Below are 20,634 nucleotides of genomic sequence, written 5' to 3'. Positions count from 1 at the left end.
AATAAGCCAGATACTGAAAATAATTTCGATTTGATATTACTCACATAAAGAAAACGTGAGGTCAAATCAGACCCTTTAAATATTAATTCAACTAACTCTTCTACACATATATATCGCCAAAAGATAAAAAAAACAAAAAAAAAAACAATTCATGCTGAGATTCTTAAGGATCCCTTTTCTTTTGTAATAATGCCCAATATTTTTTTTCCATTTCACCTTTTCAACCATTTCTAAATTCAGGATATTATTAAAAATGTCTGAAACCTGTTTTTTAACTCACATAAATCATGCAACCATCTCAATTATAATAATAAAAAAAGAAAAACACAAAATAAAGTGATATTTAAAATGAGAGTGTATTTTATGTATCCATGTAAGAACTGGAGATTCAAATTAGTAATGAAAGAGGATAAGATAATGCTTTAAAGTGCAACTAATGTGTTGATTTAAGTGTCTCTTAAGTTCATCTTGGACCTCTATTGTGATCATCGGTATGTAAGTAAGTAAGTAAGTAATTTATATTTATAGAGCGCTTTTCCGGACCAGGGTCACAAAGCCCTTAAACAATCAAAACAATACTCAATAAAATATATGCTAAAAGGTCAAGACAACACAGAGACAAACAAAGGAGTCTCAGAAAATCAAGGAAAAAAAAACAAACTTTAAGCATTTTAAATATATGAGTAATTAATTGAGTTTTTACACAAGTTCCCCTATTGAAACTCAAGACATATAATAGTATAATATAATGCCTATATAATGTATCCCTTTGTTTCATAGCTCTCGCTGTCTGCTGTGGTTTCTGTTATAAATAATCAGTATATAGCAGAAGAAAATTAAACCACATTCTGTTGATTATTATTTGGAAATGAGTCACAGTTAAATCTGCTGTTCTTCTAGAGTATTCTTGTATGAGTGCATGATTTAAAATATCCACGGGACTGACAATGAGCTTATATAACTCACTGGAAGTCCTTAAAGAAACCTAACATTGTTTACTGAATTATTATTTATATTATATATAAAAGTCAAGAAACGGCTTCAACCTACTGGAAGATAAAACAGAAATGTATTTATCTGGTATTTTAAACAATTTTACATGAAGAAGATTGGCAACAATTGTATTACAGCTACACTGCTCAGGCACCAGGCGGAGCTAGAAACACTATTGTAATCCTACAGATTGGGCCTTTGAGTGTTTAAACTAGTGATCGCGATGTTCTGTGATGAGGGACCTCTGGTGGAGGAGTAGTTGTCGGCTGAAGTCTTGCGGGTCATGACCAGGCACCAAAGGAACACAAAGACACCTGCAAATGTGCATTTTAGAAATACTTTCTAATGCCATTGGAAGATTCACATGTGAGTCACTGACCTTGCAGAGAGTTGAGGATGGTGAAGATGTAGATGCCGGAAATGGAGAGGAAGGTGGTGATGGTCAGGCCCCAAGGTAGACCCACGATACAGCTCAGGCCAAGGACTGTAGCGGAGCCTTTTAACAACCGCCTCCAATTCTCTCGGTTCTTCTCCTTCCAGCTGCCTGTGGACCGTTCATGCCCCCACATCTTGTAGGCCACAACCCCCAACATGCAGCCGTTGCAAAGGACGACCAGTGACGGGTAGACCACAGCTGTGATGTAGGTGACCAGAGAGCTGTGAAGGTACTGGCTCCTCATCAGGCATCTAAAGAGGTCCAGAGAAGTCCAGTTGCTGTAATCACAGACTTGAGTGTACACGACTACGAATCTACGAAAGTCTTACATTTTGGTTGTTGTATTTTGGTTGTTTGCATCAATCAATGGTATAACCTGTTTTCCATAAACACCAAAACTTGCACATACTATCACAATCCCCGTCGAAAAACCTGCATGGAGACAAAAGTGGTAAATGAAGAATTACAGTCAAATGTAATGATTCTACACAATGATATCTGTGTGAATGTTGAAATGATTTTTTAAGCATTAAATAACTTTTTCAAATTCAATTTCAATTAGGTCTATATTTTCAACATAGAGAATTCTAACTTAAAATGAACACATTAACAAATATCAAATATAAGAATATAAATATTCTTTAAATTCCTCCTTTTATTTTAACATTGTCTGGCGGCACAATATAAGAATAGCTTTATATTGAATTTAAAAGACTACAAATAAAAAAAAAAATATAATTTAGAAAGATTATCCATCAATAATTGGAGGTAAAATATCCAATTCTAGGTGTAAAAATATTTAAATGTAATTATTACATTGAATGTTTTCTGTCTTCTTTTATTTTTTCATTATATTTTTTCATCATTTGTATGTAATATTGTGTTGCCACCACAAAAAACACAGTGTTTTGTTTACATCAATGACAAAAGTATTGTCATTATACTCATTCTCATTCTCATTCACTCTACTATTCATTAAATGCAATTATTCAATTAAAATTAATTTAACAAGAATGAGCTGTCTCTTATCTTTTTTTTTTTCTTTTTACCTTTCAATGAAGATATGATTGAATAGAATTATTCAAAAATCAACATTTTAAATATTAAATTCAACCATTCTTTAGTCTAATGGCACTGATATACTTCCATTTGAATACCAACAAAAGTACAACAAATCAAAATCACCTTCAACATTTTTTATTCCTGAAAAAAACCCTCTTCACTCACCCCATCCCACCAAGCTGAGCTTGAGCAGGTATCTCCTGACGTAGATGTTGAACACCCGGACCAGAAGGAGGTAGAGATGGAAGCCCTCAAGAGCGCACCAGGTGACTGTGGCCATCAGAGACCAGTGTAGCATGAGACCAAAGGCCTTGCAACGCCAACCTTCGTCATCGTCTTCCTGCGGCAGCTGCCAAACCCAGATGATGGAGAGCAGGAAGCTGAGGTGCAGGAAGAGCAGCGACGCCGTGAGATTCATGTGGATGCCGATGGCTTTCTCTGGGCGACGCTTCCTTCAAGAGAAGAGTACGGAATTATGTGTAGCATTCTGAATGAGATCAACCAGTTTTAACTCATTCTATTTTGCATTTAACAACTCAGAAAACAACCCACTGCAGACATGCGTAGATGATGAGGGTGATAACAGAGAAGATAACCGAGAGTGAAGACCCCACACTTGTGATGTAGCTCAAGTTAACAGCATCCCTCTTGCTCACTGAAATGACTGGGTTCTGAAACACAAGTAGAGAGAGACGCTCTAATAAAAAAAAAAGACAATTGTGTGACTCAGTCATTTACCACCAGCACGGCAAAGAAGCTCAGATGGTTACAGCTGCAGATGAATTTGCTGCCAGTGCTTTTTGTTTTACAGCCGCTCTTGCTCCAGTAGCCTGCAATGCAGATAGACTCTTTCAACATTTGACGTTCACATCATTGTTAGCTTAATGAACAGCCAACCTTCTCCTTTAATCGTCTCGCTCCAAAACACACATGTTCCGTTTTCCACCTGAAAGTCAAGTGTATGTTGACGCAATTATGTGATAGGAAATGATTTTTAGAATACCTTGTTGCTGTGTTGGAAGGTTAAAATGACGGGTTGACGGAGGTTTTGGACCGGACTCCTGCCAGCACAGACCATCAGGACCATCCCATTTAAAACAACCCCGGGTATTTGTTCAGGCTGAGGAAACCTTCTGCCTCGTGAGCTCCTGACCTGCAACAGGAGGTGAAACTTCATAAATCTTCAACCTTACAACTGTATATTCTCCTCAAGATGCTGCCCTGATACAACTAAACATTGAACCTTCACTTAAAATCTGCTCATCATCAAGTCAGTTTATATGGTCCGTCGGTTGACGGATCAATGCTCATGTTGTTAACCTATAAAGATGCCAATGTTTAAGATGAGATAATGAAAAAGATTATAACAATTATACAGAGACTTCCAATAAGAGTAAAACTGATGTTCAAAGAAATACATTTGATGGGTTTAAAGTAGGACAAACACAGAGGAAATAAGGATAGATAACGCCTCTAATAATGAAAAGACAGTATAAAATGAATATTTATGGTAAATTTAGCCCATTCTGTCATTACCGTATTTCATCATTTTTTGCCATATTTACATCAAGAGAGAACAATCTATTAACACAACACATTTCTGAACTTTTACTGATAAGTATACACAACCTTGTTTCACAAAAGATCCATAGTTAATAACGTTAATAACAACAATTGAAACATGAATAGCTCCCTCAAATCAATTAACACAAATTACTAAATGCAACAAAATGTGACCAAATGTATTTCCAAACTATAAAACAACAAGTAGCAGATCCTGAAAACAATTAACAAATACACAAGACGACCGTAAATTACACCACACTGTAAAAATACCAAATAACTTCTTTGTTCTTTCTTATTTACTTACTCAATGAACTAATTGATTGCAAAGGCTTCAAAAATCTTTTAGGACAGCAGACAACAGTAAATAACCAAAGTTAAAAAAAAGAAAATAAGAAATGTTTAAATGAAATAAAGCCGTGCTAAACAACAGAAAACAAATGAAAAGTGTATTCATTTAAGTACTAAAAAACACCTTTATTAATACAACACTCATTTTATGTAGCTAAATCATTAAAGCGTGTATAAAAATATCCCCATGTGTGAGGACATTGCAACTGCAATGTTATAACTCTCACTGGTGTTTTAATATTGTAGTTGAAGAAGTTGTAACAACATTGCAATGACACTCTCTTATCACCAGGGGGAGGAAGAAGCGAACATGTTCAATCATATGTGGTGTTGCTTCAAAGTCGTATAACGCATGAGTAAAAAGGTCAAAATTGCTTGTGGAACTGCTGTGATTAATCGCAAAAGTGAGATAGCTCTTTTCCGCTGACCTTGAAGAGGGTGCTGTTGAGCAGTGTGATGATCACGACCACCGTGTCCTCGGCAGCAGCTCTGCTCCGCATAAGAGCTGAAGATGGGATGAGGACTTGGTGTTCGTTGTTGGGACTCACAGCTGCCTGGAACCCATTCATTGAAGAAAGAAAAAACAGTCACCAGACTTAGTGATACGGTTTTCAGTAGCTTCCTCTGACCTCAATACTTGTGTTTACGCTCCGATAAATGAAGTCGCTACGTCCTCGACCTCGCTGATAACAGTTTGAAATTTTTTCCTCGTAACAACTGTTGACAAAAAAATATGAATGATTACAACCAAATTCAACGCCCCATCGGCTCGGGACCCCTGGCATTGAATTGGACCACATCATCCACGCCATATGAAAATGGTTTGGAGATGATTTGTTGGCCCGAAAACAAACGTGTCTGTGGTATCCTTTGTATTGTCTCTGTGTCAAGGGCACAATGATAAAAAAGGGTAAAGAAGTCCAAATGTATATTTACCAAACTGTCTTTAACAGTACGTCTTTATTCTAGACCAACTTATCTGAAACATCTCTGTGTTTTTACAGAACTATCAAACCCTCACAAAGAAAATTCCTCTCCTTCATCAGTTTTACTGTTATTAGAAGCCAGCTATCATTTTTGTCATCCATAATCTCTACTCCTTATATTATCTTATCTTTTAACAACGGCTTCTTTATAAGTCAACGTATCGATGTTAACATTAATCCAATTTGATCTGAGCCAACCATCAGCCGAGCCACACATGTTTACTTAGCGTGCCAGACTTGGCCTCTAAAGTTTGATGTAAACTGTGTGTTATTTAAAGTAAATTGAAACACGCCTAAAAGTCAGTGTGGTAACAAACTAGAAACCCCCTTTAAAGGTCAGGCAGTCACGGAAAGAAGATTAAGCCCAAGATGACGTCACTGGTCATGACCTAAATCTGTTTCTCTATTTAGACATTTAGCGGAGAAATACGAGGAATAGGTAACAAATTAGAAGATTATTTGAATGATAATCCTTATAAACGCGTTTCTATTTTCTTGACTAAAAGTGAAAAGACTTTTGAATTTCCTGAGTGAGCGTGTTGATAATAATCAGACAGAGCATAACTCAATTTCCTTTTGCGTGTTCTGTTTCTGCCCTGCTGACAAGACAACATTAGAATCATTGACTGAGTGCTATATAACAAAAAAAAATTGAATCGGATTTCCAAAGCAGGCAAAAAGAAAACCTCTCCCTCTGTGACTGACCTGGTGATTAAAGCATTGTCCTGGAGACAAAGATTCTTCACCTGGGCACATTCTGAAAAAAGAACATGAGCTATGATATAAAAAAAAACAAAACTGTAAAGGCTACTGGTGTCGTTGTGACACTCTCATACCATGTGATTTCGTTTCAGATACCAGCCGAGTCACCTTAGTCGTACCCAGCTGTGGCGGTGGCGTGGAACCTTCTTGAACAAAATATATGGTTAAAAATCTGAAATAAATACAGCCGATAATGGAAAATCTCACCTGCTGCCTCTGACGCCACCAAAACAAGAAAAAGGATAAAGGAAATGTCCATCCTGCTGGTGATCTTGTCAGTTTTTCTTGTGACTAAAAAGCTATAAGTCAGGTTAATTTCCTGTGACAACCGGATGAATGAGGGCAAGCTCTTAACAGGAAGTTCAAACCTCACTGACTACTTTTTTTTGGGTAACTTGCTTACAGTGGCAGATAAGACACTTGAGCAAAAGCATACTAACGAAGAAAGAAAGTAAGAAAGGTATTACGTTAGAGGACAACAATAGGGGTAGAATGCAATAAAGGAAGTGAACCACTTGTTGGTTCATGCAGCCCTTACATAAGAGAGAGGTTTGCTTCTATATGAGAAGTGGTAGATGTTTAAGACAGCAAAATAACTTATAATGCCAATACAGAAGTGATACCAAAAAAGAAGGAACATGCATCACATGAGAGAAAACAAGCTGCCTGAAAAATGAAATGAAAATTTATCAGGAAAAAAAAGAAGTTTGAATTCACGTTATGTGTCAATTTCCTGTTTTAGTTGGATCGAATCAAACATTTAACTCATGGGTTGTGGGAAGACTAATAACAGTATAGATCTCATCTTATCGTAATAAAAACAGCAAGGCAGCCATTCTGCAGCGCCTCATTCTTTTCCTTTATGTACACATTAACGTCTGTCTTACAAAAATTACTATTTTAATTTTTTTTATATTTCTTACTTGTTGAGTAAAATGTCTATCTGACTTCACAGATAGTTATAGTTTAAACAACTATAAAAAAAAAAATCTGAAATTAGAAACCATTTTGTTGCCAGTAATATAAGAACAAAACAGCCTGTAAAAATTAAATGTGTATCTTTAACTGGCCAACTAATGAATTTTCATTGTTGTTCGTGTTATTATTTATCATAGTTGCTTATGGTTAAAACATACAAATACATCTAATAAAGAATTTTATTGGTTTTCAAAGCAATATTTTTTCTTCTTTAAAAGAAATCATTGTGGTTTAAGCTAAATTTTCAGCACAGGTTCAGATTTTAGGCTATAGTCTGGATTACTTTTGCCCATTTGCAATAGGAATCCAGTGCTATCCAAGGCTTCTGTACCCCTTGAAGAGAAAAGTAATACCCTACGATACATACTATAGAGCAGTTACTTAATTGTGGACCTGGTTCAACACAAACACTGAAAACACTTTAGTGAAAGTTATGCACTCTTTAACTAAACTTCTGACAAAATCATTTAAATATTAAAATATTTTCAAGAATGCTTAGAAACATGAGAGTGAGGTAGAACGCATTTCACTAATGATGAAATATTCCAGAGATTAGACATATTTCTGCCCCCCCCCCCCCAGTGTTGGAACAGTGTAATAACATTGCCCTGCAGACCAGACATGGATTTGTTTACGACATGAAAGAAAAGCTCTTGTTTGATCTGTTTCCTATTTAACCTTCCTGAAAGCTTCGACAATCTTCTCCGTACTTGAGTCATTATGGAAATAAATGTAAAGGTCGTCTCTGGTGGTCGAGTCTGTGACCTGACTTGCCCGGTCAACGCTGCATAGTGAAAAGCACCATTAGAAGAAGTATAACAAACAAAATGTTAGCCTCTAACCTAGTTTGACCTGAACACACTGTGTTTTTTAAACTCTGAACATATTTGACTAAATAAAGTAGCAGCTTTGCCTTTGGTCCGAATTTCACAAACAAAGCAGAGATCAATGTGAGCTCCTTCCTGCGAACAACACCTGACAGGTATTTCAAATTGTTCTTCCAAAAAATAAATAAAATGGTTCAGGTGTTATTTGCCAAATATTTTGTTATAAACATGTTAAACAATTCACATTTTTTGTAACAAAAATCCTAAAGTGACTAGCCAAACAATTTAGCATTATGAAACATGCATTTAGATCTAATCTAATCTAATCTAATTTGTATGATCTCCAAGAAAATTACAATTTCTTTTGGCTAATGAAAGCGATTCCAAGGCAAATGGCTGCAAAAGAGACAAGAAATCGACTTAGGCTCGCAAACCTTAAAGTGTAACTAATGGGTTGATTTAAGTGTCTCTTAAATTGATCTACTGGGTCTTGGCAAGAAAATAATGAAACGAGAATCAGGTGATCTGATCAAGACCGGATCCTTTAGTATAATGTGTTTTCGAGGTGTTTTTCTGAGTGAGGAAAAGAAATGAAGTGAAGTGAAGAAGACCGCTCATCTCTTAAGGCAACCTCATCATTCGTCCCTTTGAAAAGGCTGGAGTTATAGTTATAATTTCATCCTCACTTTAGTTCGGCTTCTGATTGCTCACACTCGTACTCAAGAAGGTTGAGAGCCTTCTACAGAGTTTGGTTCTACATAAGCAGTAAAAAAACGGAGCCCGTACCTGAAGTCTGATAAAGATCAACTCAGCAGAGTAGTTCGAGGGGGAGATTTGAGAATTAGAGTAAAAAGAAAAGCGGGACGGCATTTGAAGGCATAAAATAGTTATTGGTATATGTGGAAGACTGGCTGTAAGAAAGCTATTAGGCTACACTGATGGAGTTTTTTTTCGTCACCAGCACCCCTGCGTTTATGACACAGGCAATAAAAGTTTCTGATTAGTCTGCAGAACTGCGAGCACTTTGCAAATTCTGTATTTTGAGATTTAGAAAGTAAGTTTATTAGACTTTGACGATGGAGCCTGAAAAAACTAGATTTTGTAGATTATTAACATTCTATGGGTACAAAGAGTGCTATAAAGAAAACACCTGAATGGATAGTTTGGTTATGCAAATTATCAGTTGGTGCTTCCCACCGTCTGTGAGGTATTTATTCAAGGACTCCAGGAAGATCCTTAACTTATCCAACTCATCACTGAGCAAAATGTTTGTCAACGGATATGTCTTCATTTTCTCTTTACTTCTTTTGTTTCCATCTTCGGAATCGAAAAAGAAATTTCACTGTTCAAAAGATGACCAAACCTGGGAAGAGGGTCGGCTCTACTGTCAGGAACGTCATTCGATCCTGGCCAACATAAGATCTCAGGACGATCTTAAAAAAGCTCAGGACAAGTGCAAGGATCATAGCTTTTGGATCGGTCTTCATCGAGAAACTTTGACGTCTGGCTGGATTTGGTCTTCCGGAGAAACACTGAAAACGACATCTTATGGGGCAGATACCTCGACTGCACCTTGGAAAATCGATGAACCTAATAATCTAGAAGGAGAAGAGTTTTGTGTTGCTGTCGCTGATGAAAAATGGTATGATGTACAGTGTTCTACACGTCATAGAATATTGTGTCGCCAGGTAGTCATATTAGTGAGAGTCTCCAAGACATGGGAAGATGCCCTGGAACACTGCAGGACTCTTGCTGTGGATCAGAGTTCGGTCAACCAGGCTTACGATCATTTGTATGACCTTGCTCAAAAGGACGACGTAGTGGGGGACAAGGATGCTGAATCCCTGCTTCAACTGGCAGAAACGGAAGAAGTGTGGGTTGGGGCTCGCTTCATGGCGGGTCAGTGGCTCTGGATGAATGGAGATACCTTAACTTCAGCGCCAACAACGTGTCCTACAGCAGGGAGCTACTGTGGAACGATCACAAAGACAAGAGAACTGCAGACCCACAAGAACTGTTTGGAGAAAAGAAATTTCTTTTGTTCCCGGATTGAGTATCCATCCGACTAACTTTGGGATTTTTTCAGTCAAAATGTTGATCCACAAACAGTAGCGTGTGTTTACAGATTTATTATTCTTGCCGCCTGTTCAGAATTCTCCTTTTTGTGGAAATTCTAGTCAAGTCTAGGTCTCTCGTCTTACTAAGTTTTGTTTTAAACAGAATTTTTTAACCTAACTATAAACAGTTTCATTAACAGATCTTATTTACAATTCACCAATTAAGATTTCAATATATTAATACATAGGATATTATTTCCATGTTGGTAATGATTGTTACATTTTTTGGATTTTACACTGTATTAGTGGTGTGGAAGTTTTCTTTCTTAATTATTCTTTTAAATAATTTTACCGTTGATGCTTGGTTTATTTTTGAACAGCTATAACTCATGAATTAGAACTCTATGGCCATTTATCTTCACTACACAACTTTTCCTTGATGACCTGCCTTGTCATGTTTTCTACCCACGTGAGACGGTGATTGTATGCATTTCCCTCATTGCTGTAGCCATAAGAGTATGTTCGGAAGCTTTAAGATAAAATTATCTCACTGTGAAAAGAAACGTCTGCTTTAACTGTAAAAATAAAACGTTTTCAGATGTCACAGAAACTTTTTATGATTCAATTGAAAACAATGCAAAGTAAAGCTAGCTGTTGATCCACATTCCTAAATACTGAAGACGTAATTCCTGTCTGTCCGTGAAGGAGACGTTCTTCATCTTGTGTTGAACTGGTTGAAGGTAAAGGACCGTTTATTTTGAAGTTCTGAAAGCGATAACCTTGCTCGTCTTCACAGCATCAAACGTGGCCTTGTTATGCAAAGCAAGATTTACAAGTGGTTATCCTTGAATTACTAGTGATGACTGGATGAGGCCTCATGAAATATCTGATGGAGCGTCATGACACACTGTCTTGCTTTTGAAATGCCACTAGCTTGCACTCTATCTTGAAAATAATGCCAGGTTTATTGAATTAGAAGATCAGAGAGCAAAATATGACAACTCATAGAGTTAGGCCATCTAGTGGCCTATAAAAATTAAGAGACCGTATCATGATACATAATCTGTTTCATGAGGGTCACCAACCAGTTTAAGTATTATATACCATATACCAAGTATTAATTGGTAAAAATGAATGGATGATCATTACGATAGACAGTGAAACTGAAGGATATAATGTAACCTTAATGCTCCCCAAGTGTGAAGTAATGTACGAGTTTTCGGCCTATCCTCGTGTGTCATGTCAAGCTGTAGTTTAAACATTCCATTTCAGTTGCATTGTATTTAATAATTAATGAGGAGGATAAACTTTTACAACAGTTGTGTCGCTTCTTGCATTAAGGAAGGCAAAAGAATTCAGTAAAATAGAAACCATCGTTACAAGGCATGGATACAGCTACGTACACTTTCATAAATGCTTCTACCGATTTAACTGATCTACAAAAGCCACAACGGTTCAGGTGGAGCGAGTTTCACCGGTTGTTGTCTCTGCAGAGTTCGATATCTTTCGAAGTGACAACAGGAACCACAAGAAGAGGAAGACACCTGTAGTGGAAGAAGAAGGTGGACAGGGAAGGACAGGGAGGACGGTTAAATCAACAAATACCATTCTAACTCAATCTGGATTGATAGGCTCCTGCACATATGTAACCGTTTTAACTTTTAATGCTTGGAGGTTAAATTGACCATTAGATATTTATCAAAGCTTCAGGCAAAAAACTCGAGGCCAGCCAAGCCATTTTATGTGGCCTGCCGGGTGGTTGGCTAACACAGAGATTATAAAGATTAAATAATAAATAAATCCTACAATAATTAAAGGACAACATCACAATCATACTTGACGTTGTGTATAGTTTGGTAAATATACATTTTGTTTGGCGGCGACTTCGTGAAAAGATTTTAGCCCATTTCGCTATTGAGTTTGACACCCCTGTTTTAGCCTAAACATCCAGATGAATGAATGAATAAAAATATTTTTCCAATATGTACAGCATGGTGGGATGGTGGTTAGTTATAGCATCACAACATGACAATCCTGCTGAAAGAAATGGAGAGCAAACCCAAGTGTGTTTACATATGGTTCTCTGTCTAAATTAGGTTTAAGGTAATCATAGAAAAGATGCTTTCTTAACAATAACTTATACACTTACTTACATCCATTTACTGGGTTGTACATTATTTATGCACTTTTTCTACCAATTCCCCTTAGCCCTACTTTACGTTATTCATCTTGGTTTGTGTTGCATTTCCACGTCAAAGCAGATACAATTAAGTTTGGGATTTCATCAAACAGTTGAGGAACTTTTAAGAAACCTCAGACAAGGTTTCATGAAAAAGTTATTGTAGACTTTGAGACTCTGAGTTAATTTAAATCTGAGTGGGCCACCTCCTCAGTCTTCGTAAACGATGACAGAATATCATGAAACCTCATCTGTGCAGTGCTTTTTAATAATCCTCTTGTTTTCGCCAGCCCATCTCCCTATTCTTGCTACATCAATTACTAACATTATTCTTCAGACATCACAAAAATACGAATTTAATATAACCATAAGAACCTTGCAGTGGGTTAAGGATGGAGAAAAGGTAGAGCCCGGTTGTAGTCAGTTCACCGAATGAGAAGAAGATCACTCCCCAGGTGATGCCGAGCAAAACAGTGACCCCGAGCAGCAGAGCAATGTGTTGCTTGCATCTGTCGCAGCTGCTTTGTCCAAACTGCTTAGCAAGAGGAATAAGGGATGAATCTGAGTCAACAATGGGAAAACCATCTGCTTCACTTGTGTGTCATAAAACCATACCTCCTTTTTGGATCGCAGACTCAAAACACTGCGCACTGTGACCCCCAACATGACAAGGTTAAACACAAACACCAAGCTGAAGACTCCCAAGGTCGATGCCATCTTTACCGTGCTGTCATTGATGTAGCAACTGTAGCGAGTGTGGAAAGTTCATCAGAGATTAGACAGGTTCTATTGAAATTGGTCATGTGGTGGCGTCATACATCACTGTTGAATTTGCCTTGTCCAGAGTCACCTGGCCATACACATCTCTCCGAAAAATAATCACCACTGACACGATGATAACAGGGACTCCTGCAACACGGATTAACAAAAAAGTCTTAAAGGGTGTTTTTCCATTGAACTGATTCACAAACAATTTATGGAGACTGAATTATTGAGACTGAACTTGGGACATTTTGTGAAATTTGATGCCTTTCCGAAACAAAAAACAGATTACTTTGACGGTTCTTTAATTGACACGTATGGATGGATTGATGAATGAGAGAAGAGAAAAGAGGATGGGCAGAAAAGGAAGATATAAGAGGACAAAGAGAAACAGAGAAATAGGAGAGACAAGAGGACAAAGAGAAAAGTGAGTGAAAGAGTAGAGACAAGAGGACAAAGAGAAAAAGGAGAGGAAGAGGAGACAAGAGGACAAAGAGAAAAGGGGGTGAAAGAGGACAGACATGAGGACAAAGACAAAAAGGAGAGGAAGAGTAGAGACAAGAGAACAAAGAGAAAAGGGAATGAAAGAGGAGAGACATGAGGACAAAGACAAAAAGGAGAGGAAGAATAGAGACAAGAGGACAAATAGAAAGAGAGAGGAAGAGTAGAGACAAAAGGACGAATAGAAAAAGGAGAGGAAGAGGGGAGACAAGAGGACAAAGAGAAAAAGGAGAGGAAGACGGGAGACATAAGGACAAAGACAAAAATGAGAGGAAGAGGAGAGACATGGAGAAAAAGAGAAAAGGGAGTGGAAGAGGAGAGACATGAGGAAAAAGAGAAAAAGGAGAGGTAGAGGAGAGACAAGGGCACAAAGAGAAAAGAGAGAGGAAGAGTAGAGACAAAGGGACAAATAGAAAAAGTAGAGGAAGAGTAGGGACAAAAGGATGAATAGAAAGGGAGAGCAAGAGTAGAGACAAAAGGACAAATAGAAAAAGGAGAGGAAGGGGAGAGACAAGAGGACAAAGAGAAAAAGGAGAGGAAGAGGGGAGACAAGAGGACAAACAGAAAAAAGGAGAGGAAGAGGGGAGACATGAGGACAAAGAGAAAAGGGAGAGGAAGAGTAGAGACAAAAGGACAAAGAGATAAGGGATTGATAGAGGAGAGACATGAGGACAAAGACAAAAAAGACAGGAAGAGTAGAGACAAGAGGACAAAGAGAAAAAGGAGTGGAAGAGTAGAGACAAGAGGGCAAAGAGAAAAAGGAGAGGAAGAAAAGAGACATGAGGACAAAGAAGAAAAAGGAGAGAAAGAGTAGAGACAAGAGGACAAAGAGAAAAATGAGAGAAAGAAAAGAGACATGAGGATGGACAGAAAAAGTCTTGCCATTTTTTGGACTCACATGTATAGTAAAAGGAGACACTCACCCCAGCCCAGCAGGCAGAGCTTGAGAATGTACCTCCTGATGTAGATGTTGAAGACTCTGACCAGCAGCAGGTACAGGTGGAAACCTTCCAGAGCCATCCAGCAGAAGCTCGCCAGCAGAGAGTAGTGAATGGCCACCGCCAGGTAGAAGCAGAGTCCAGCGGAGAACTGTTCTGTCTTGACCTCGCTGCTGAGAAAGTGCACGTTGAGGAGGATGAGGGCGATGGCCAGGTTGACGTGGACCCTCGCGGAGACATCCCCGCGCATCTTCCTGCCGAGACAATAAGAAAAGTTTGAAATGGAGCAGTGTCTCTGCGTCCACTAGGTGGCACTGTCTGCTCTATAATGCTTTCTCATTAAATGATGGCGCCACCTACTGTCCTCTTAACACTGTCAAACTGACCCACCTGTTGGTGGCGAACAGCACGACTGCAATGACCAGCGACACAAGAGAAACACTGCTGGCGACTATAGTGGTGTAGGTCAATGCAATCAGGTCTTGAGGTGAAAGGTCAACCGCTATCTGTGAAACACAAAACATTAAATAATATTAAAATTACATTCCACTGAGTTGTTATTACGATATTGAGAACCTTTATTTCCATGAATTACAGCAACAAGTAAAACTAATTATATTTTTCAATAAAGATACAGGGGTCCTACCAAGAGAACCCCAAAGTAGGTGAAATGGTTGCACGAGCAGGTGACGTTGGTGTCACCAAGTTCCCATTGAGTGGTGCAGTTCCCGCTGTCAAACTCTGTTAAAAAAAAAAACACCAAACAATTTAAGCGTTGTTCCACAACTCAAGTTCTGTGTAAAGAACTCACCTTTCCTGTCATAGTTTAGGAAGACACATTCGACTCCCTGAGTGTTCTGAAAGGAAGCAATGAAAAACTATCAATGTCCTTAATCTCAGTCTGTATTTGTGTTTTCTTCATCCTCATATTGTAAGTTTATTTACTTTCCTTTCTTTACACTGTGTGCACAAACATTTATTTACTATTGCTTATATATTTGAAAGTAAAATCCTTTTTTTTCACCATTTAATATGGAGTATAACAATACATTTTTTAGTTGTGTATCGCTATTGAAATGTTTGGATTTGTTTGATGTTTTGTTTTTTTAATAGTTCTACAAAATAATCTTTTAGATGTGTCTTATATCAGACATGCCTTAAGTCCGAGGACGACAGCCTCCTTTATAATCTTCACCCAGAGGATGTAAAAATACACAACAATTTAAATGTTAAACAAACTTTTTTTGTGACAAGATCCCTTGAGTAAAGTAAAAAACAGGAAATAACCATAAAAGTGTTATTTCTAAATCCTGAAAACTTGTCTGTCCATGAAGTTCTGAATATTGTGTTGATCAGGAAAATGTATATTTTGAACTTTTGAATGAGATGGTTACGCTATTAACTTCATCATTACTTCATATAATATAGCCCTCTTTAAATTAACCTTTAGACACCCCTGTCTTCAATGAAATACTTTTATTTTGAAACAATATCTGAAATATTTATTGTTCAGGAAAATAAGGTTCTTAAAATATATATGTATATTATATATTATTATTTTATTTTAAGTTTGAAGTCTCCTTTTTGAAGTTGTATAATGATTTTTCTCTGATGGTATTGTATATTGTTGTGATGAACATTACAGTTGTATGAGCATGTATTTTGAAAAATAAAGTATTGTAATATTGACATACATTTACAGGAGTTGTCAAATTTATTGTTATTTTGACAGGTTCTCTGAGCCCACTGATCTCCTTGCCTCGAACACCAAGGCCGATCAGTCTGTTCTCGTACAGGTCTCCAGAGCATTGGATTCCAGCCGCCGTCTGCAACAAAACAGTTGTGTTTTTCTTTTCTTCCTCTAGGTAGGATTCTTTTCTTTTTTGATTCAGATGGTTATTATTGAGGAGGATGAGGGTGATGGCCAGGAAATTATTCAAAGGAAATTAGGAAAATACCTTTTATTCATTTAATGTCTCTAAACTAAGAACACAATAAATAACCTATTGTCAAGACAATACAACAAACAAATTATCCAATAGATTAATAAGTAAACAGACTTTATTTAAAAATATATAACAAATGACCAGTTGTCAAGGAAATACAATAATAAACAAACCAATAGACAAGATAAACAATATAGATAAAAATAAGGTAATATAATAAAAACAAATGAGCAAATAAATAAGTAAAACATATATAAATATATATTTTTTATTTATTAACAATAAATATAATAGTGTACATATTGCCAAGGGATTGCAATAACAAACAAATAGATAAATATATGTTTATTTATTAGAAATATTAGAAATTACTTTTAGTCAAGGAAGTATAATCATTTAGAAATAGAAGAAAAATATGATAAATTACCTATTGTCAAGAAAATACAATACTTAATAAATGAATTGGTTAAAAAGAACAACAACATCATTTGAAGGAGATAATAGAATCCATTCCTTACTGTTTCAAGAGAGTAGATTTGAATAATAATACAAATGACATCACTTTCTTATGGAAGACACACATCACACATATATTTACATGAAATAAAAGCAAACTATCAAAACTTTGTAAATATTTAAACAAAAAAGAAAAGTGTATGTATTTTGTAATGAAAGGAAAAAAATGTTCTTACCCAATTTGTTGAGTTCATCAAAATTGAGCAAAACCAGATAATGTTGTCAGGACCAGGGTCCAAAGACTGGGGAAGTTCAACGGACAGTTTCACATTGTTGACGGGCTTATCAGTCATTACCTGTTCGAGGAGAGACCAAAACAGGAACAACATAATAATCAGTATTTTCATCTGATCAGTATTTGAATAAAGAAACAACTTCTTCCTGCTAGGCCGGACAATGATACTAAAGTCAGTATCAAACATCATTTCAGGAAAAAACCTCTTACTTCAGAGTCACTGGCATGAATTGTAAGACCCGTGAAGGAACTGTTGGTTCTGTACATGACAGCCTGGAAGTGGTCAAGCTGGATGTAACCAGTTTCATTCACCGTCGATTCATCTAGAGTTGCTGCTATACACTGGAGATTCCTAGGAGTAAACAAGACCATAGTCATTCATGAAACCTTTGTCCAAAGCTTGTTTTAAAAAAAAACAACGTATCATGTATATTCTTACTTAACTCTCTTTTCCTGGTTTTCATCATGCAAATGTTTCAAAATTTTCTCCTTTTTTTTTTTCCGTTTATCTTGTGCTAAAAATGGAACAATCTCTGTTAGTATTTAGTTGACAACACACACATGTCACATCCATTTTGTACATTCATATGGTTCAACTGCACCACAGGGTAGTTCTTCAGAGAATTGTGGTTTTCTTGTATGTCGAGACTTGTTTGTAGGGTTATGTAGTTTTCCTGCATCCTTGGTGGGGTGTGCAGTGTCAACTTTCTGCCCACTAGAATCCTCATGTGAATGACATTTTCCTGCATCCTTGGTGGGGTGTGCAGTGTCAACTTTCTGCCCACTAGAATCCTCATCTGAATGACATTTTCCTGCATCATTGGTGGGGTGTGCAGTGTCAACTTTCTGCCCACTAGAATCCTCAGGTGAATGACCATTTCCTGCGATGAGGCTACACGCCAAATACAGAAGGAGCCAAACTAGGAGCCACAAAGTCATCCTGTAATGTAAAGCCAAAACTGAGAACTGTGAACATTAAATACCTAAATTGAAACTTTGATATTGACGGAAGACATCAATGTAGCAAGCTTAATTAAAAAAACAAAACAATGTATATATATATATATATATATATATGACTTACCTTTGGGGACTGTCGAACCCGTGCGCAGAAAGGGATGAGAGGAAATGCTGAAACTTTGATGCAAAACTCGTTGAGTAATGAGGAAGGTATGATGAAGCTTTGAACGCCTACTTATGTAAATGTCCTTTTTCAAGAGAGAACGTTTTTTTTTTATTAAATAAATAATTAATGAAATAAATAAATAATTGCCAAAGAGCTTTTTATGTATTTATTTAATAAATCACATAGTGATTAATTTAATCCTGCCCCTGACGTAGTTATATATAGTTTAAATGGCGGGCAACGGTGATATATATAATTAATAATTAATATTTTTAAATATTTTAAAAAATAGAATAGAATAGAATAGAATAGAATAGAATACGTTTATTCATCCCCAGAGGGGAAACACACTTTTACAACAGCACAATGAGAATAAAGTGCAAGGAAAAAAAGAAATAATAAAAGAGATAATAAAATAAAACGATCTTAAAAATATACAAATTATTTACAATATTAAAAAATTAACACTATCAACAGAATAAAATAAAATAAAATAAAAATAAAATAAAAACAAAAAATAAAAACACACGAGAAGAAAAACATACGGATTAACATCAGGATATTTAAAGTAAAGAGTTAAATACACCAGTTGGGATGAAGGACCTTCTATAACGCTCCGTCCTACACTGGGGGTGCCTGAGCCTGCCACTGAAGGAGCTGGCCAGCTCCTCCACGGTCAGGTGCAGTGGGTGAAGAGCGTTGTCCCTGATGGAGGATAGTCTGGAAAGTGTCCTCCTCTCTCCCACCTCCTCCACCGAGTCCAGCGAGCGGCCCAGGACAGAGCCGGCCCTCGTGACCAGCCTGTTCAGTCTCTTCGAAGACGATAAAGAACTATTATAGACACATGGACAGCTTCAATCAGATGTCAAGGTTGCCATCTTGGAAAGTATTTGGCGTTCAACTAAATCTGGTAGTGTCATCACAAATACAATTAAAGCACACGCACTCGTGCTGGAAGACACACCTGCAGCTCGCATTCCACAGCCAGTGTTTGTGTGTCTGAGGTAAACATAATGCATTATCCATCAGTGCTTGGTTTACTAGCCAGGCTCACAGCTGGGCAGTGAAACGGAAATAAATCCATGTTTTAGAAGAACACAATGAGACAGTGAGTGAATCATCAGAGTAAAGTTAGATTTTTTTAAACCTTTAATTTACTTTTAATGGCTGAAAGAAGAGATTTTAAATCCTTCACTTCAACCCTGACTACTAGTACTTCTACTGCTACAATTATCCTCGTACTTTGACTGATAGGTCAGTAGGTGGCGCCCTCAGTTTAAAATGAAGTGAGGTTGTATTAGAATACCTTTTCAAAGCAATATATTATAGAGCCGAGACCGCCACCTAGTGGACTCTGGATATTAGAATTTTTTTTTTAATAATGTTTTTGAGGTTGTTTGATAGAAGGAGGTTGCGATGTAAACATAAGGAACCCTTACACTGAATATATCGTAGGTGGCGACATAAACAAAAGCGGCAAGAGACGTGATTGAGTGAAGAGTGTTTTTTTTAATATTGAAAACCATATGTTCATTTCTGAAAGTATGCTTGACTTTGATTTTTTTTCATTATTTTTTTTTCTTCCAATTGGAAGATCATGGCATAGTCTAGGTAACAGTAGTGATGGGTTAATGAGGCCTCATGAAACAGTTGATGAGTACTCGGAAAATACTACAAATATTCTTGTTTCTATAGTATTGCAATACATTAAAATATATTGTTTTGTTTCCTTTCTATCTATCTAGTTGATTGCACAATTTGGTTTAACGAAAGTAGATGTGAATAAGGTTATTATTTAAATGGCTGCAGATTCGACGACTCTTAAATTGATGGTTCATTTTTAAAAACTTTTTTTTTCAGTCAGTGTCGGTTCAAGTAGTCGGAGGGGTTTCCCCATTCAGCTGACGATTGATGCTTACCTCTGGGTTTCGGATGATTCAGCGCTCACCTGGTTTCTGAGCAGCCGCCTAAGGGCGTGTGACTCAACAGGACTGAACACCATCATGACAGAGTCGGAAATATAGGGTTATAAAAACCTGATTATGTTATCAGCAAAAGTGACCAAAGCTTGAATGACTTCCAGGTGGTTTCCATGGTAGCGTCACACCCTCACACATTCATAGGACCCTCATGGTTTAATTTTAAAACTCCCCAGACTTCTCTTCCTTTGTGAGTGTTTAGTGGACTTAAGAAATGATCTGCCCCTTTTCCTGGACTGACCCCCCCGGGCCACACAACCCAGCCAACGTCTTGAACCAATAACATTTAAGTCACCAGTCCTGTAAGTAGCCACTTCCTGCTGCTTTAGATCGTATCCATAGATAAGGATCTAATTACCCTGGCATGGCTCTCAGCCGTCTCCGTCAGTCACAGACAAAGGAAATGAAGAGCTGCCTGAGGAAGTCGGATCCTTCTT

General features: G+C 37.1%; 2 protein-coding genes across 3 annotated transcripts; both read right to left on the bottom strand.

Moving 5' to 3' along the window:
* Window positions 1–340: 340 nt before the first annotated feature.
* Window positions 341–6,698, bottom strand: LOC148086641 (adhesion G protein-coupled receptor G5-like). 2 transcript variants are annotated; one of them, XM_087784802.1, is made up of 13 exons: window positions 6,361–6,698; window positions 6,228–6,299; window positions 6,097–6,148; window positions 5,035–5,122; window positions 4,834–4,959; window positions 3,495–3,644; window positions 3,389–3,437; window positions 3,230–3,321; window positions 3,044–3,162; window positions 2,657–2,943; window positions 1,759–1,861; window positions 1,373–1,680; window positions 341–1,307 (listed from the first exon to the last, which is right to left on the bottom strand). In XM_087784802.1, exons 1-13 carry the CDS (start codon window positions 6,410–6,412, stop codon window positions 1,177–1,179), a joined length of 1,629 nt encoding a protein of 542 aa, XP_087640928.1. In that variant the 5' UTR covers window positions 6,413–6,698; the 3' UTR covers window positions 341–1,176. The 2 variants fall into 2 exon arrangements, with proteins under 2 accessions (XP_087640928.1, XP_087640929.1); XM_087784803.1 differs by having other exon boundaries at window positions 6,228–6,296.
* A 4,263-nt stretch (window positions 6,699–10,961) lies between these two features.
* Window positions 10,962–18,209, bottom strand: LOC148086640 (adhesion G protein-coupled receptor G5). The gene is made up of 14 exons (XM_087782952.1): window positions 18,177–18,209; window positions 17,695–18,032; window positions 17,532–17,607; window positions 17,303–17,444; window positions 17,034–17,153; window positions 16,090–16,221; window positions 15,207–15,252; window positions 15,042–15,136; window positions 14,786–14,901; window positions 14,381–14,649; window positions 13,013–13,103; window positions 12,810–12,939; window positions 12,570–12,726; window positions 10,962–11,559 (listed from the first exon to the last, which is right to left on the bottom strand). Exons 2-14 carry the CDS (start codon window positions 18,029–18,031, stop codon window positions 11,471–11,473), a joined length of 1,800 nt encoding a protein of 599 aa, XP_087639078.1. The 5' UTR covers window position 18,032; window positions 18,177–18,209; the 3' UTR covers window positions 10,962–11,470.
* Window positions 18,210–20,634: the final 2,425 nt, after the last annotated feature.

This window comes from Callionymus lyra, chromosome 2, assembly GCF_982586985.1.
Source record: "Callionymus lyra chromosome 2, fCalLyr1.hap1.1, whole genome shotgun sequence".
NCBI classification, from domain to species: Eukaryota; Metazoa; Chordata; class Actinopteri; order Syngnathiformes; family Callionymidae; genus Callionymus; species Callionymus lyra.
The sequence above is the reverse complement of the archived record's forward strand: the minus strand, read 5'-3'. Positions and strand labels throughout refer to the sequence as shown.

Coding starts and splice junctions, on each gene's coding strand:
- LOC148086641 (XM_087784802.1), bottom strand. CDS start 6,412: ATGGACATTTCCTTTATCCTTTTTCTTGTTTTGGTGGCGTCAGAGGCA. Junction 5,123..6,096: donor GACAATGCTTTAATCACCAG/GTCAGTCACAGA, acceptor TTTTGTCAACAG/TTGTTACGAGGAAAAAATTT. Junction 3,438..3,494: donor CCTTCCAACACAGCAACAAG/GTATTCTAAAAA, acceptor CTTGACTTTCAG/GTGGAAAACGGAACATGTGT.
- LOC148086640 (XM_087782952.1), bottom strand. CDS start 18,031: ATGACTTTGTGGCTCCTAGTTTGGCTCCTTCTGTATTTGGCGTGTAGC. Junction 13,104..14,380: donor GCTCTGCCTGCTGGGCTGGG/GTGAGTGTCTCC, acceptor TCCGTGTTGCAG/GAGTCCCTGTTATCATCGTG. Junction 11,560..12,569: donor CATCCTTAACCCACTGCAAG/GTTCTTATGGTT, acceptor CTTCCACTACAG/GTGTCTTCCTCTTCTTGTGG.